Source organism: Orcinus orca, chromosome 18 (genome assembly GCF_937001465.1).
Source record: "Orcinus orca chromosome 18, mOrcOrc1.1, whole genome shotgun sequence".
Taxonomy (NCBI): domain Eukaryota; kingdom Metazoa; phylum Chordata; class Mammalia; order Artiodactyla; family Delphinidae; genus Orcinus; species Orcinus orca.
Window position 1 is genome coordinate 8,427,956 of NC_064576.1, and position 15,757 is coordinate 8,443,712.

Sequence of the window (15,757 nt, forward strand, 5' to 3'; positions counted from 1 at the left end):
AGTTAGCACAGTGGATTACACTCCAAGTGCAGAAGGAATTGGTTCGCTTATTACAGGAAGGGGAGACCAGCAAGAGAAATGTACTTATGAGGCTCTTCGAAAGTCTGCATCTCACCCCCAAGCAGGTCTACGTCAAACTGATACCCCAGTGCAAGAAGTAAAACTAGATGGCACAAATAGGATGAACTGTGAATATTCACCTCCACAGGCTAAGGAAGCATTAAAAGGAATGGGTGTTATTGTTGGATATATTCAAAAAAGTGAGGAAAGACAAAACTTACCCAGTATAGAACAAAGCCGGCAGCACTTGTTGACTCCGTCTGAGAATCTTGTGGAGCATACGTCTTACCTTCAAAATGATCCCTGGCTGCTGCCACATTTAACACCTCTGACAAAGGAAGCATTATCGGAAGTAGGTAGTATGTCAAGCAGGACAAAAGGATTAGACTTGATTTCTAAAGATCAACTAAATACCGGATGTGATTGTGGCCTGGAATGGACTGTACCCTCGATTCCTCCAAGGCAAACAACAAAACAAAATACAAGGCCGCCTTTAGAATCATTCACTAAAACTGTAAAATATCAGAATGTCTCATTGCTGAAAGGAGAGAAATCACTGGATGGGGCGCAGGTAATTGATTCAATATCAAATGTTAGCTCCCCCAAGCTAAGAGTTAGAAAGAATGTGCAATTACATAAAGCGTATCAAAAAAAGGTGCAAAAAGAGGTATGTTTACCTGGATTATTTTCACATTCTCTTTCTATCCATATGCCTCTTTTGCCTGAAAATAAAAGACAGAAGAATGACTTAAAGCGAGGAGTTAAGAAAGGCATAATACACCCCCAAAGAACTTTGGAGAAATTGTTATTTTCAAATATATTTAATACCACTGACGGTGGTAGCCCAGGCAATAGAATAGAACTGCAGTGGAGCATAAAAGAGAAAATGGTAAATATAAAACATAGAAAGGTCAAACCCGATTTGATTTTGACAACTATATATGACTTCATCCCTTCTTTACCTTACCTCAAATTGAATAAAAAGACAATTGATGAGATTATCTCAAATAATGTAAAAAGAATAAAACAACCTGTATCACAGAAAAAGGAGAAGGAAAGAAGAAAAGTCAATATGAAAGGAATAATGGATCCCAACATTATCTTGAAAGCAAAGAAATCATCACTGTCACGTATACTCAATGAAAAGGAATTGCCAGGGCTGTTGAACATTATAAAACAAGAGAGCAATGTGCAGATAGGTAAAGGTAAATCAGGTGTGAAACTGACAAACCTGTTTACTTCCTTACCATCTCTATCACATCCTAATTTGAATTCAAGAACAAAAGGAGGAAGAGATAAATCAGGAACACCATGGAACTGCCTTCCACCACTAAACCTCCAGGCATCATCAAATATCAGGAAAACATCATTTGCAGAGTCAATTAGTAGAGACAGTTTAAGCAACATGATAGAATCAAAACAACGTTTGCCCCAGAAAAAGAAGGAAGATGAAGACAATATAGTATACATGAAAGATATAAGGGGCTGCAAATGTGCCCCTTTTAAAAGAAAGAAAAAACTTTTTACACATACACTGCATGGAAACGAACCACAGTGGAACAATAAAGAACAAGAGAAAATGATGCAGGAAGATAAGAGTGATCTAGCTGTAGTTCAGAATAATCCCTGTGTTTCCATTCTGTCTTCACCTCACATGGAATGGGGTCCTGCAGTGAAAGAAGAGGCATACATGCGAGGAGTGTCAGGGTTCTGCCTTCCACCATTGACCCTCCAGGGGTTGTCAGATGCAGTGATAATATGTGGGGAGCCAACTGATGATATTTTAAGCAGCATAGAAAGATCAAAATATATGTCACAGGAGAATGAAGATAAAGTGGAAATGGCTTTGGAAGACATAAGGAATCCCAAAAGAATAGCTTTGGAGGTGAACCAGTCTCCAATTGCACGGGAATTACAGTTGAACATCAAAAAAAAAGAGGAAAAGATGCAGGAACATAAAGATGAACGAGTTGGGATTCAGAGAAAATCTTGTGTTTCCATCTCTTCTCTGCCTTACTGTGAAGTGGACACAAGAAGGAAAGGAGAAGCAATCATGCTAAGAAAAACAAGATCCTCTTTTCTACAACCCAAACTCCAGGATTCATCAGATACAGGAAACATAGCACATAAAAAGTCTGTTTATGGTGATAACTCAAACAATGTAAAAAAAGCCAAAGAACATATAATGCAGGAAGAAGAAGGAAGAGTAAAAATGGCAAAAGTCCTACCTTTGGAGGAAAAGAAATCACCAAGTTCACAGGAAATCCAGTTGGACATCAAAGAACAAAAGAAAAAGATACAAAGAATTCAGGGTGAACCAAGTGTGATTTTGACATGTACTTCCATACCTGCTACTTCTTTTAAATTGGATACAAGAATAAAAGAGGAAGACTACAGAGCTGAAGTAACAAGGTACTCTCTTCCAGAACCATCACACCAGAAATCATCAGATATAGTGAAAAAAGAAAAAAAAGAGTTCATCAAGGGTGATATCACAAGTGATGTACAAGCAGCAAACGAATATATGCCCCAGAAAGGAGAGGATAGAGGAAAAGTAGTAAATATGAAATATATAATGTACTCCAAAGAGACAACTTCCAAGGCAAAGGTATTACCACTTCCACATGTACCCAATACCCCTGGCAGGTGTAGCCCCCAAATTAGAGAAGTACAGACAAACAGAAGAGAAGACTTGGGACATGTACAGGAAAGAAGAAGTGAACTACATGAGGTTCTGACAGAACCTTGTCTACCTCAATTTACATTAAGCAAAGTTACAGAAGGCAAGAAAGAGAAGCAAAGAGTAATAAAACCCGGTATTCCATTCTCATGGCACAGGGAATCATCAAATGCAGAGAAATTAAAATACACACTGTCACCTGTGAATGATATCTCAAGTGATTTGAAAATAACAAAATACATGACACAGAAAGAAGAGGGTAAAGCAAATATTTTTGTGAGAAACCTAATGCATCCCAAGTGCTTAGGTTTGAAGGCAAAGAAATCACCCCTTTTCCATATACTCAAAGCAAAGGAACTGCAAGTGAACATCAAAGAGCAAGTGAAAAGGGGGCAGGAAGGTAGAAGGGACACAGTCGTGCTTCTGAGCAAAATTTGTCCTTTTGTCACTTCTTCAGTTCATCTTAAATTTGACACAACAACAGAAGAAGAAGGTGGTCCAGGAATCATAAGGAATTATGTGCCACCCCCTGAGCTCCAAGATTCATTGCCTTCAGTGCAGATAGCACCTCCAAAGTCAACTGATAGCCACAGAAAGAAAGGAAAACAACATCCACCACCGAAAGAAAAGGACAGAGTACAAACAGCAGCCATGAGCGGCTCAGTGTGCGCCAGTGGTACAGATTTCAAGGCAAAGACATCATCCCCTCCTCATGTGTTCAGTGTTGCTGAGCACAGTGCTCTGAGTAGGAGAAAGGAGCCATGGCTGAGCATTGAGGAGAGAGTAGAACAGGGGCAGGGAAGAACAGAAGACCATGATGTGGCTCCAACAAAAACTCCTCCTTCCTCGCCTTCTCCATCTCACCATAGATTGGATGCAGGAACCAAAGGAGACGAAGACTTGCCTGCAGTTGCAGGATTCTCTCCTTCACCATTTCAGCTCCCTGAGTCATCAGGTGCAGGGAAAATCAGATATGCAGATTCCAGTCAAGGTATTAGCTCATGTAATGGAATAATAAAAACTAATGGACATATGCCATATAGAGAGACAAAGTTCAGAGTAAAAACAAAAGACAAGAAAGATAGAATATACCCCAAAATAATAACTTTGGAAGCCCATACATCCCCACTTACACATCTACTCAGTAGAAACAGACTACCTTTGAATGTCAAAGGGCAAGGGAAGGAAGTGCAGGACAGCAAAGGTGAGCCAGAAATGGTTCTGAGGGAAACTCGTGCCTCCTTACTTTCTCCATCTTACCTGAAATGGGACACTAGCAGGAATGAAAAGGAACACACAGAAAGAATAATACAATCCTGTTTTTCACCACTGAAGATTTATGATCCATTCAATCCAAGCAAAAAAGCAGATGCTAAGTCATTTGACGGTTATTTGTTAAAAGACAAAGATAGACTCAAAACAGTTATTGAAGACAAAGTGCTCCTGATATCTATGCATCAGAACGCAAAGGAATTACCACTTTCATATATACGTGATACCAAAGAATTGAAGTGGAAAATTAAAGAGCAAAAGAGAAAGGTACAGAGAGAGGACAGTGAACTAGTCACAAAACTGAAAAACATTTATATTTCTTTACTCGCTCTACCATATCTTAAATCTGATACAACAGGAGGAGAGGGGTACATGATAAGAATTACAAAATTGCCTCTCCCACAAGCACAGTCCAAGGAATCATCAGAATATGCTGAGACCGATGAGGGACAACTTTCAAAATACATAAAAAAATTAAAAGAACACATGCTACACAAAGAAGAGAAGGAGAGAGAGAAATATATGGATATGGATAGTAGAGTGGACCACAATAATATGGATTTGGAAGCAAAGAAATCACCTATTTTACTTACATACAATCTAAGTGACCTTCAGTGGAAAACTAAAGGGCAAGAAGGGAAGGTTCAGGAAGATAAACGAGAGCCGGGTGATGCAACACTGACTGAGACTTGCACTTCTAAATCTTCTCTTCACCTTGACAAAAACACCAGCATCAGAGAAAAGGGCATGCCAATGTTATCAAGACCCTCTTTTCCCCCAGTAAACTTCCAGGAATCATCAGGTTCTGAGGAAGTGGTACATGCAGAGCCAATGGCTAGTGATACTGTCATCAGTCCCCCAAAAGAAAAACAACATTTGCCCCAGAACAGGGAAGAGGATGGCGTAGAAAGAGGAAACCTCATGTTCCCCAAACATCATGAAAAGGAGATGCAGGAAAGTAAAGATGGACCAGGTATGGTTCTGACCAAATCTTCTACTTCATCACCATCTCTCCCTGCCCTCAAATTGGATAAAGTACAAGTCAATAATGAAATGCTAGCACTTAAAAGGTCTGTTTTCCTGAGAATATCGTACGCAGGGGAAATAGTACATACAGATTCAATCAGTGCTGATACCACAAAAGTTGGTCAAAACCTGAAGAAATGTTCTACTTCATCACCATCTCTCCCTGCCCTCAAAATAGATAAAGAAATACAAGTCGACAATGAAATGCTAGCACTTAAAAGGTCTGTTTTGCTCAGAATATCAAATGCAGGGCAAATAGTACATACATATTCAATTAGTGGTGATACCACGAAAGATGTTCAAAACGAGGAACAACCTATGCCTGAGAAAGAAGAGAGGGAAAGAGAAAAAATGGTAGATAGGAGAGGTGCGATGCACACCAAAGATATAACTTTGAAGTCCAAGAAGTCACCTTCATATTTGCTCCACAGAACAGAATTACATCTGAACACTGGGGGGATAGAGCAAAAGAAACAGGAAAGTCAAGGTAAACCACCCAGTACGGTGGTAAGAAACATTTATGTCTCCAAACCTCCAAGTAAGCTGGAATTGGATAAAGGTACACAAGTAGATGAAGGAAGGCTTGGAATTAAAAAACCCTCTCTACTTCTACGAATGCTTTCAGCATTATCAGATGCAAAGAAGAGACCAGATACGAAGGGAATTGGTAGTGATGTAATTAAAAGAAAACAACATATGTCAGAGAAAGAAAAAAAGTATGATGTGAAAAAAGTAGATATGAGGCTCAGGACACATCACAAAGAGGCAACGATTTCACCAATACCACATGTCCTTAGTACAAAGGAATTTATGTTGAATATTATTAAAGGGCCAGGGGAAAAAGTGCACAAAGGTAAAGATGAACCATGTATGGTTCTGACAAGAACTTTTCTTTCCATCCCATCAGCACCTCTTTATTTAGAGTCAGGGAGCAAAATAGACAAAGATGCACCAGGAATCATGGGATCCTCTCGTCCACAGCAGAATCTCCAGGAATCATCAGATACCCAGAAAACAGCAATTAGAGAGTCAGCTGCTGGTGAGAGTGAAATTGTTAAAAATGCAGAACACTCGGTGCCAGAAGAGGCCATGCAACAGTGGACCTCAAACTTCATGATCAGTGTACAGCAAAGGAAAGAGCCTCCACGAGTCAAATCTGAAGGATTTGATGATTGGAAGTCACCACCTTTGGCAGGGGGTCCAGATGCAACATACATGACAATACATCCCAAATTGCAGCCAAAACCTATTTTAGAAAATTTTACTTGCAAAGAAAAAATCAAGCCCACTAATCATTTAGAGTCAAAAGCACCTGAAATAAAACTGAATTTGATACCAGAGGTGGTAAAACAATCCTTCCAAAAGTTCAACTTTTATCAAAAACTGGCTATTTCAAAACATAACAGTTGGAAGCTCTATCCAAGACATAAAAAAATGTTCTTTTTGTCTCTGGGAGGGATTGATACCATAGAATTTAACCTAAAGTACAAATACCAAAAAGACTCACCTCCTGTCAGCTGTATGAAGTCACTGATTGTTAATGTTTCAAGGGGCAATGAAAAGATCATTACAAAGTTAAAGAGTATAAATGAGCTAGATAGTGGAACATCTCCTTTGACTTCTGCTAGAGAGATGACATTGCCTCATATTCTCCAAAACTATTCAGTAGGAGAAAAAAACAAACTTCTCATACACTTTTCTATGAAAACACTGGAGATTCAAATGAAAGCCTTTCCCAGAATTGTAAGAGAATCTTACACAATGGCCAGGGCTCAGGATGGAAGGAAGCCTTTATCTAAATGTATTCATTCTGGTGTCAAAGTACCAAAACGAAAAAACAGAGTTTTGTTACTTTTTGAGGAAAAATCTCTTCATCAAATAGATCTTGATTTACAATACAAATACCATCGTTTTCTCCTGGGCTCTCCAGTCAAAAGTATGTTCCCTAAGCCAAATGCACTTCCCAAACATATTCTTAAATTACAGACAGTTGCAATACGTAAAAAAGTAGATAATAGTGGAGAAAGTGGTGGTCTTTCCATTGGTACAAGACCGTTAGAAGAACATATCTCTTTCAAAAAGCAAAGTTTCCATGAAAACTCATCATTAGTCAGAAATTTCTTGGAGCCCACTCAGGTGTGTGCCTCTGACCCTGATCAACACAACACAGTGCAGAAAGATACCGTGGCTCTTTCAAAGTTAAAATCTCATGTGACTCCAGAAAATGATAAACGATGTCATGTATGGTTTCAAGAAACAAATACATGTGAATCTGTTGATTTAAAGACTCAGGAAAAGACTCGGGATTTAGTTGATTCCCATTCAATTCAGAATTTTGAAGATTTTACTGATAGTCAGACAAATATTGAGAGTTCAGATAACTTGGAGGAATGCTCAGCTCTTGATGTACACGAGAGTGAAGAATGTATATTTGCAGATGCCAACCCTTATTTAAGTTGGAAGTCACAGAATATTCTGTTTGAATTACAGAAAGACATGCCTGTGGAAAATCTCTACAAGAAGAAAAAAATCAAAACTGATTTGAAACCACTTTACAGTGAAGATTCAGGTTCCCATCATATTAGAGGCTGTCAAAAACATTCCTCATTTGTGACACCACCTTCTTACGAATCCCACAAAAGCAGGAAACATAGGTCATCCTCTGAAATGACACCACATTCTTATGAATCTCTCAAAAGCAGGAAACATAGGTCATCTTCCAAAATGCGACCTCCTGACTTGTGGTGTCACAGTTCCTTAAATACTGTAGAGGTTTTGTCTGTATCATCTTCCGTTCCGTTCAGCGAAGAGAAGCTTTCACAGACTTCAAGGAGTGGAAAATGTTATTCTTTAGTCCCCTTAATGGAATCAGATATTGAATTACATCTTGCAAAAAGCCAAGGCAAACCTCACAGGCATTTGGAAAGCAAAGAACGAAAGAAGACCAAATTGTATTTATCTAGAAAGAACAACACTTCTTGGGAATGTGATGACAGTTATACACAGCGTAAAGAGAAACGCACAAGAAAGGAGAAAGTACGGGATTATGAGTCAGAAAGGTCAGATTATTTCCCAAGCAAACGTAAGTCAGCATCAAAACCTCCTCAAGAGGATATCAGCTTCCATTCTGAAAGAGAACAAAACCAGCCATTTTTTTATGCCTGTATACCATCAGACTCGCCGGAGATTATACCCCAAACCGTTCGCTGGACTATTCCCCGCAACACTTTAAGGAAGAAGAACTTCAGAAGTCCCCTGGTGGCCAAGATTTCAAGTTCTTGCAACATATGGAGTTCATCCAGAAAGCTGCTGGGGTCGCTGTTAGGGTCCTTCAGCCTCGTTCATCAAAAATGATGTTACCATATCAAGATTCATCTCGAGGGGAAAGCTGGTTGCTCTTGTGATATTCTTTGAAAAATAAAATCATATAAAGTCAAATGGTTTCCTCATGAAGTGTTTTCTAAACTGATACCTTTTATTTCTACAGTAGATTTGCACAGTTCTGGGAGGGATGGATGGGAAAGCAGATGATTTCCGGTTTGGTCCAGCCATGCGTGAGATCTCCCCTCAGTTTGTGCTACCTCCTTATAATCCCCAAAGGAGAAGCCCACAGATGCCGAAGCCCCCTTCCCACCCTCCCCACGCACTCCCCCATGACTGAAGGGTGAGTCGGAGGAATTGTAGCCCATACATGAGATTGAGAGTACCCTAAAAGGTAGGAGGACATAGATACTGAAGGGAGACAGTTTCAAGTAGCAGCGAGGGTTCAACATTGTCAAATGTCACAAGATACAGGGATAAGTACTGGTTTTGAGAACCCAGGTTCCTCTGACGGCTTTGTCCTTGTCCCCAACCACAAGTGGAACCCACAGCAGCTTTGTGACCCATACCTGCTCACCACCTGCCATGGCTAGGGCATCAACGCGCTTGGGGACCTCGGCACAGAGCACCTGCCACTGCATCCTCTGGGGGTGGTGGTGGCAGGGAGCCGCCCCACAGCACTGCCAGGTGAAGGGAGACACCTCTCAGTGCATCTGAACTACCTGCCCTCCTATTACCACCTGCCCTGGGTTGTGAGGGCCCTGGTCGGGGATGGAGCAGGTCCACCTGTAGACAGAGATGACTGAGAGATGGAGTGTGATCCGGGGCACTGCCAGCAGTGCACCCTCACCTTTGCCCTCAGGGCTGCTGACTCCAACCCCTGCCCCCAGGCTCTTGCAGGAGGCCCAGAAAAGCTGAGTTGACCCAGGGGCTGCCAGGAGAAGAACCCAGATGTGTGAGATTGGGGATGGGGTGGTGGGATTTTTAGCGCCAAGTGAATTTTTTTGAATGTATTTTGTACTGGCTTATTTCTTGTATGTAAATAAAATATTGGTCTCATTTGGGAAAAAACCATTTTTTTGCCTCATAAAAATTCCATAATGTTAATCATTTTATTATTATATTTTTCATATCACCATTATATTCATGCTAGGATAACAATGCTTCCTCTATTATAAATGCTACTTGATCTCTTTAAAACACATATTTCCTATGTGTGGAATATTTGGGCATGCTTAATAAAATACAAAACTACAAAAATTTCCAATTTTTTTTTTACCAAGGAAAGTATCTAATTGTATACAACTTACACACAACTTTTAATTTTAATAATAGAAACAATGAAATTATTTCACTTCTTGACATTTATCAAGACTTTAACTCCCTAAGACATGCACTACAACCACGCACTAGATTCTGTCATCCGTATGATGGTCTTGGCATCTGAGTCATGTCTGTTGGGTTTGACAATCAAATTGAGTATTTTATTACTTTTTATTATAGAGAATTTTGAGCATACACACACAAAAAAGACAGTAGTATAATGTACCTCTATGTGCCCCTCACTCAGCCCTTAAACTTTGACCTATAGTCATACCTGCCTCATCCACTTCTCCATTAGTATTTTGAAGAAAATTACAGGTATATAATTTTATCTAAAAATATTTTACATATCTCTACAAGATAACTTTTTAACAACCATCTCATATCTAAGAAGTAACAATAATTATGTAATATCAAATATTCAGTCAGATGATTTCCAACTATCTCATGAATGTCATTTTCTAATAGTTCCCATTCCATTGCTTTTTGTTTTTTCTTCAAATTGAAGAAACCAGGTTGTTTGTTCTGTAGAGTTTCCCACAACCTGCAGTTTGCTGATAGTGTCCCCATTTCAGATGGAAATTATTTAACTTTGAATTCCTACTTGTTCCTTAAAAGGTCTTTAAATAGATTACACAGTGTGCACCATTTAGAGTAAAATGTAGTGTTTCAGAAGACTGCCTGTCACTTCTGGCAATGCAAATTAGAGCTGTCACAGCTATAGGGCTATTATATATTTATCTGCTGTATAGAGATGTTCTATAGTTACATGTTCTATAGGGCTGTTATATAGTTATATGTTATATAGAGCTGTTATATACTTAGAGCTGTTACAGCTGAAATAGCAAAATTTTTTACCATAAATGGTAGGGAGGGATTAAGTGACTAGTTCTTGTATTGTGAAGAACTTGCACTGAGACATCAAATGTCTATTTGTCAATCTATTTGAAAAGTATTACAAAATTTTGAATACCAAATTAGATATGAAAGGGAATATTTATTTAGAGTGAGAAATCAATACACATTTCAAATTGTATAAAGCTGATCAAACTAAAACCATCATGAGTCCAAAAACGAAAACTGCTTTTTATACTTGTTATTAACTGCTTAGTACACTTTTTTCCTACTTTTTTTTTGGCTGCATGCTCTTTGATCACCTCTTCATAAAACAACAATTTTGTAATACAATTTTTCCTATAGAGATCAAAAGTAAACCAGTCTTCTGGGGCTTGATCAACACTTGTTGTTTACTATTAACAATTTAGAAAGTTCAAGCACCTTTGCTGACTCAGCGATCATTTAGTACACCATTTCATCTGGAACCACCAGACTTCATCCGAACAGGATGCAGAAAGTACTGTAAGATGCAAGCTGACAAGCTGAGGTGCATAAATGTGTTACTTTGCCCCAGATGTCCTTGCTGTCTGTGGTACTAGTATAGGTGTGTACTCCAGAAACAAATATCATAAACTCTATGTCATGGAATCCTCATTAAAAAAGAAAGTATAGTGAATGCATCTGCTCTTTCGTTTCTCTTCCGTTTGGAAAAGAACGTCCTTTTTGACTAGGTGTTGTAGAGAATGATTTATAGCTTATAATTTTACACACCTGATGCATGGAAGACTTTTCCAGTTTCCTATCCAAATCTTCCAAGTCTTGTTTCTCCTCTATGACACATATTCCTCTTGCTCTGGGCACTGTAGGAAGCTATATAGCCTTGCACCCTCAAGTCCCAACCTGGGATGTGTCCTTCCCAGTGGGCAGAAGGATTCCTAGAACTTATCTCTATACCAGGATGGCCAGCATAGTTATAGACAAAAGTGAATGTCAATCACATAAACATGTAGCCCACTAAACCCAAACTAAATGCATCCTGACTCAACTTCCCCTGAGCCTAAACCCGCAAACACGAAGTCAGATGTGACAAAGTGTAAATCAAAGTGGAAAGCAAGAATACTTTTAACTAATTGGAGTTAAAATGTCTCACTCTCACAAATCTTTGGGGCCCTGAAGCTCAAGCTTCTTTAGCCTTTATGGTGCATCTGCTTATGCAAATCAGATTACATTAATTAATTAATTTCCATATTCTAGCAACAAACATTTATTCAGTGTCTGCCAAGTGCCAGGCCTTGTCCTGGGTGCCGGACCTAACAAAGCACAATCTCAACTTGGGAAGCTCACAGTTAGCAGGTCGAGAACAGACAGTCTGCAAAGCGCTGCGAGAGGACAGGATTAGACAGATGCATACGTACACAAACACAGCCTGGGGCATCTAATTTCCCCAACACACATGCATATCTTCCTGGTATCCTTGCTGGAGAAAACAAAAGCAATTCTGAGGCCAAAATTATTTGTCCTAAGCCATCTGTCAAGAATTACGCATTTGGAATGGGTATTGGCAAAATGATGAACCCCCAAGCCAAATCTTCTGGTGACCCACATGGCCTGCCTTCTTTTAGACACACAAGACTCTGGAGGAACCAAGGCATGTGTTTCCTCTTGGCTTTAAAGACCCAAGTTACAATAGACGGTGATGGTGTAGCCATGAGCCGTTAAAACTGGGGAGAGAGATTTAGGCTTGTGTTTTGAGGTAATGAGGGAACTTGGGAGGACAGAGACAGTGTTTGTCATAAGCAAGATGTACACTTAGGTCTGAGAATTTCCTAGTTCTACTGCACACAACTACACCCCTGCAAGGCCTGACGCATTACTTGGAAGAAATAGAGAAAGCAGCAGGAATTCATCCTTGAGTCAGAGGTTACCAAACTTTCTCAGGGCTTTCAGTGCCTCTGGTTTTTTTCATTATACTCCTAGGGCAAAATAAATAAGCCAACAATTCTGCACATTAAGTAGCATAGGTCCAAACAACTTAATTATGATTTATATCTTAATCACTTAGGAGTTGCTTGAAAAAAAAGCAATATAAATCAAAAGAAAAAAATATTTTTATTTCATTCTTAAATAACCACACTTACTAGTTGGATGTGTATACCTGTTGGGCCTTGCACAACGTTTCAAACTTTGGGAATCAGATTGGACACTTCACGTTGATTTTTGTGCAGTACTTTCTTTTCTTTTCGCAACAGCTAAAAGCCTCAGCTTCACAAAGAATTTACATAATGGAAAGGAATGTAGCACCATTGAATGATTGTGAAGTCCCTTGAGCTAGTAGTTCATGCTGTGTCCAACAGATGTCGCTGTGTTTCCCCCACAATTTAAACCAATTCCACGTGGCCACAGGGCATAGGTTTGGGACCGCCCAGAAACGCTAACAAACGGAGCAGGCGAAATAAAAGCCCCAAGAAAAGACTGATCTCTGTACCCAAGGGACCAGGGAATGGGAAGCTGAGCAGTACAGAACCCTTTTCACAATACCTGCTCTATTCCAAATATCACAAATAAATCACACCCTTTCCTCTCTCCCCTGGGAACAGTGCGGGTGTGGACTGTTCCCTGTCTATGAGCTGACACAGGGCCCCCATCCTACCAGCCCAGGGTTAAAGTGTCCACAGAGCCTGAGGGTGGTGCCCAGACTTCCACCAAATAAGGTAACTAGCTGGCCAGTTAGAAGATTTAAAGTGGAACTAGAAAAAAGTCCAGAATATCTTCAAATATTACTCATCACACCAAGAACCAGGAACATCTCATCTCACCTCAGTGAGAAAAGACAAGAATCTGTGAAAGATTTTAAAGCAGTCATCATAAAAATGCTCCAATGAGCAATTATGAACACTCATGAAACAAATGAAAAAAAATAATAAAGACACAGAAAAGAAATACAGGGTAAAAGGAAGAATCAATTGAAATTTTTCAAGCTGGAAAATGAAATAAAAGGCTCATTGAATGCGCTCAGTAGCAGAAAATGGAAATGACAAAAGAATCAGTGAGAAACTCCCGAACAGGATAAACCCAAAGAAATTCATGCCAAGATACATCACCATAAAATTTTTTAAAATAAAAACAAAGAAGGGACTTCCCTGGTGGTCCAGTGGTTAAGAATCTGCCTTCCAATTACAGGGGACGTGGGTTCGATCCCTGGTTGGGGAATTAAGATCCCACACACCACAGGGCAACTAAGCCCACACACTCTGGAGATGGTGTGCCACAATTAGAAACCCGCATACCCCAACGAAAAGCCCATGTGCCGCAGTGAAAGATCAACTACTGAGCCCATACACCAGATCAACTGCTGAGCCCATACACCACAACTACAGAGCCCGCAGGCTGCAGCTACAGAGCCCACATGCCACAACTAGAGAGAAGCCCACGCGCCCCAATGAAAGATCCTGCGTGCCACAGCTAAGACCTGACACAGCCAATAAAATTTTTTTAAAATCATTACATAGGAAAAAAGTTGTTAAAAAAGAAAAAGAAAGATATTGAAAGCACTCTCTGCTATTCAATACCTTCCACTGAAGCCCCGTTTTACTCAAAGAAAAAAATCAAAGTCCATACAACAGCCTCCAAGGCACTATGTGATCTGGCTCTTTACTAACCTTCCAAGCTCATCTTACATTTCTCTTTCGTTGACTACATTCTAGCCACACAGGCCTCCTTTCTGTCCCTTGAATATACTAGGTATGCCTCCACTTAGGGTCCTTGCTCTAGTTATTCCCCTTCTCAGAATTCTCTTTTCCCAAATATTTGTTGAATTAATTCAATGACAAGAGTGGTAAAATGAGAATATCTACCAGCACACATTCTAAAAGGCTTCCTTTATTTCACTAAAATGTCCTATACTGGCTTCCCCAGGTGCTACTCTGATAACATCCAGGTGTTGTCTTGAATGATATGCACTTCTAGTGTCCAGATTATTGTCCCTTGTACTATCATTCAATAATAGCAACTAGTAGGATTTTTTAGAAATAGTCATTGCCAAGTACTGTGCCAGGGAGAGCAAGATGGACCTACAGTGATTTCAGTCAAGTTACAGGATACAAAATCAATATACAAAAATCTGTTGTGTTTCTATACACTAATAATGAACTACCAGAAAGAGAAATTTAGAAAACAATTCCATTTACAATTGCATCAAAAAGAATAAAATACCTAGGAATGAATTTAACCAAGGACATGAAAGATATGTTCACTGAAAACTATAGGACATTAATGGAAGAAATTGAACAAGACACAAATAGATGAAAAGATATCCATGCTCATGGATTGGAAGAATTAATATGGTTAAAATGTTCATACTACCCAAATCAATCTACAGAGTCAATGCAATCCCTGTCAAACGTCCAATGGCATTTTTCACAGAACTAGAAAAACAATCCTAACATTTGTATGAAACCGCAAAAGACCCCAAATAGCCACAGCACTCTTCAGAAAGAAGAACAAAGCTGGAGGCATCAAGCTCCCTGATTTCAAACTGTACTTCAAAGCCATAGTAATCTAAACATATGGTACTGGCATAAAAACAGACACATAGATCAATGGAGCAGAATAGAGAGCCCAGAACTAAATCCATGCATATGTGGTCAATTAATCTACAACAAAGGAGGCAAGAATAAACAAAGGGGAGAAGGCAGTTTCTTCAATAAATGCTGTTGAGAAAACTGGACTGCCACATGCAAAAGAATGAAACTGGAGCACTATCTTATACCATACACTAAAAATAACTCAACATTTATTAAAAACTTGAATGCAAGACCTGAAACCATAAAACTCCTAGAAGAAAACACAGATGGTAATCTCCTTGACATCAATCTTGATGATATTTTGGATTTGACACCAAAAGCAAAACAAGAGGAAAACAGGAAGAAGAAGAAGAAGAAAGAGGAGGAGGAGAAGGGGGAGGACTGCATCAAAAAGTTTCTGCACACGGGCTTCCCTGGTGGCGTAGTGGTTGGGAGTCCGCCTGCCGATGCAGGGGACGCGGGTTCGTGCCCCGGTCCGGGAAGATCCCACATGCCGCGGAGCGGCTGGGCCCGTGAGCCATGGCCGCTGAGCCTGCGCGTCCGGAGCCTGTGCTCCGCAATGGGAGAGGCCACAACAGTGAGAGGCCCGCATACCACCAAAAAAAAAAAAAAAAAAAAAAGTTTCTGCACAGAAAAGGAAACCATCAGCAAAAAA

The 15,757-nt window shown here is 39.8% G+C and overlaps 1 protein-coding gene across 1 annotated transcript; it reads left to right on the forward strand.

Moving 5' to 3' along the window:
* The first annotated feature begins 59 nt into the window (after positions 1-59).
* Positions 60-9,544, forward strand: LOC125961947 (leucine-rich repeat transmembrane protein CCDC168-like). Its single transcript, XM_049701149.1, has 2 exons — positions 60-7,692; positions 7,750-9,544. Exons 1-2 carry the CDS (start codon positions 182-184, stop codon positions 8,390-8,392), a joined length of 8,154 nt encoding a protein of 2,717 aa, XP_049557106.1. The 5' UTR covers positions 60-181; the 3' UTR covers positions 8,393-9,544.
* Positions 9,545-15,757: the final 6,213 nt, after the last annotated feature.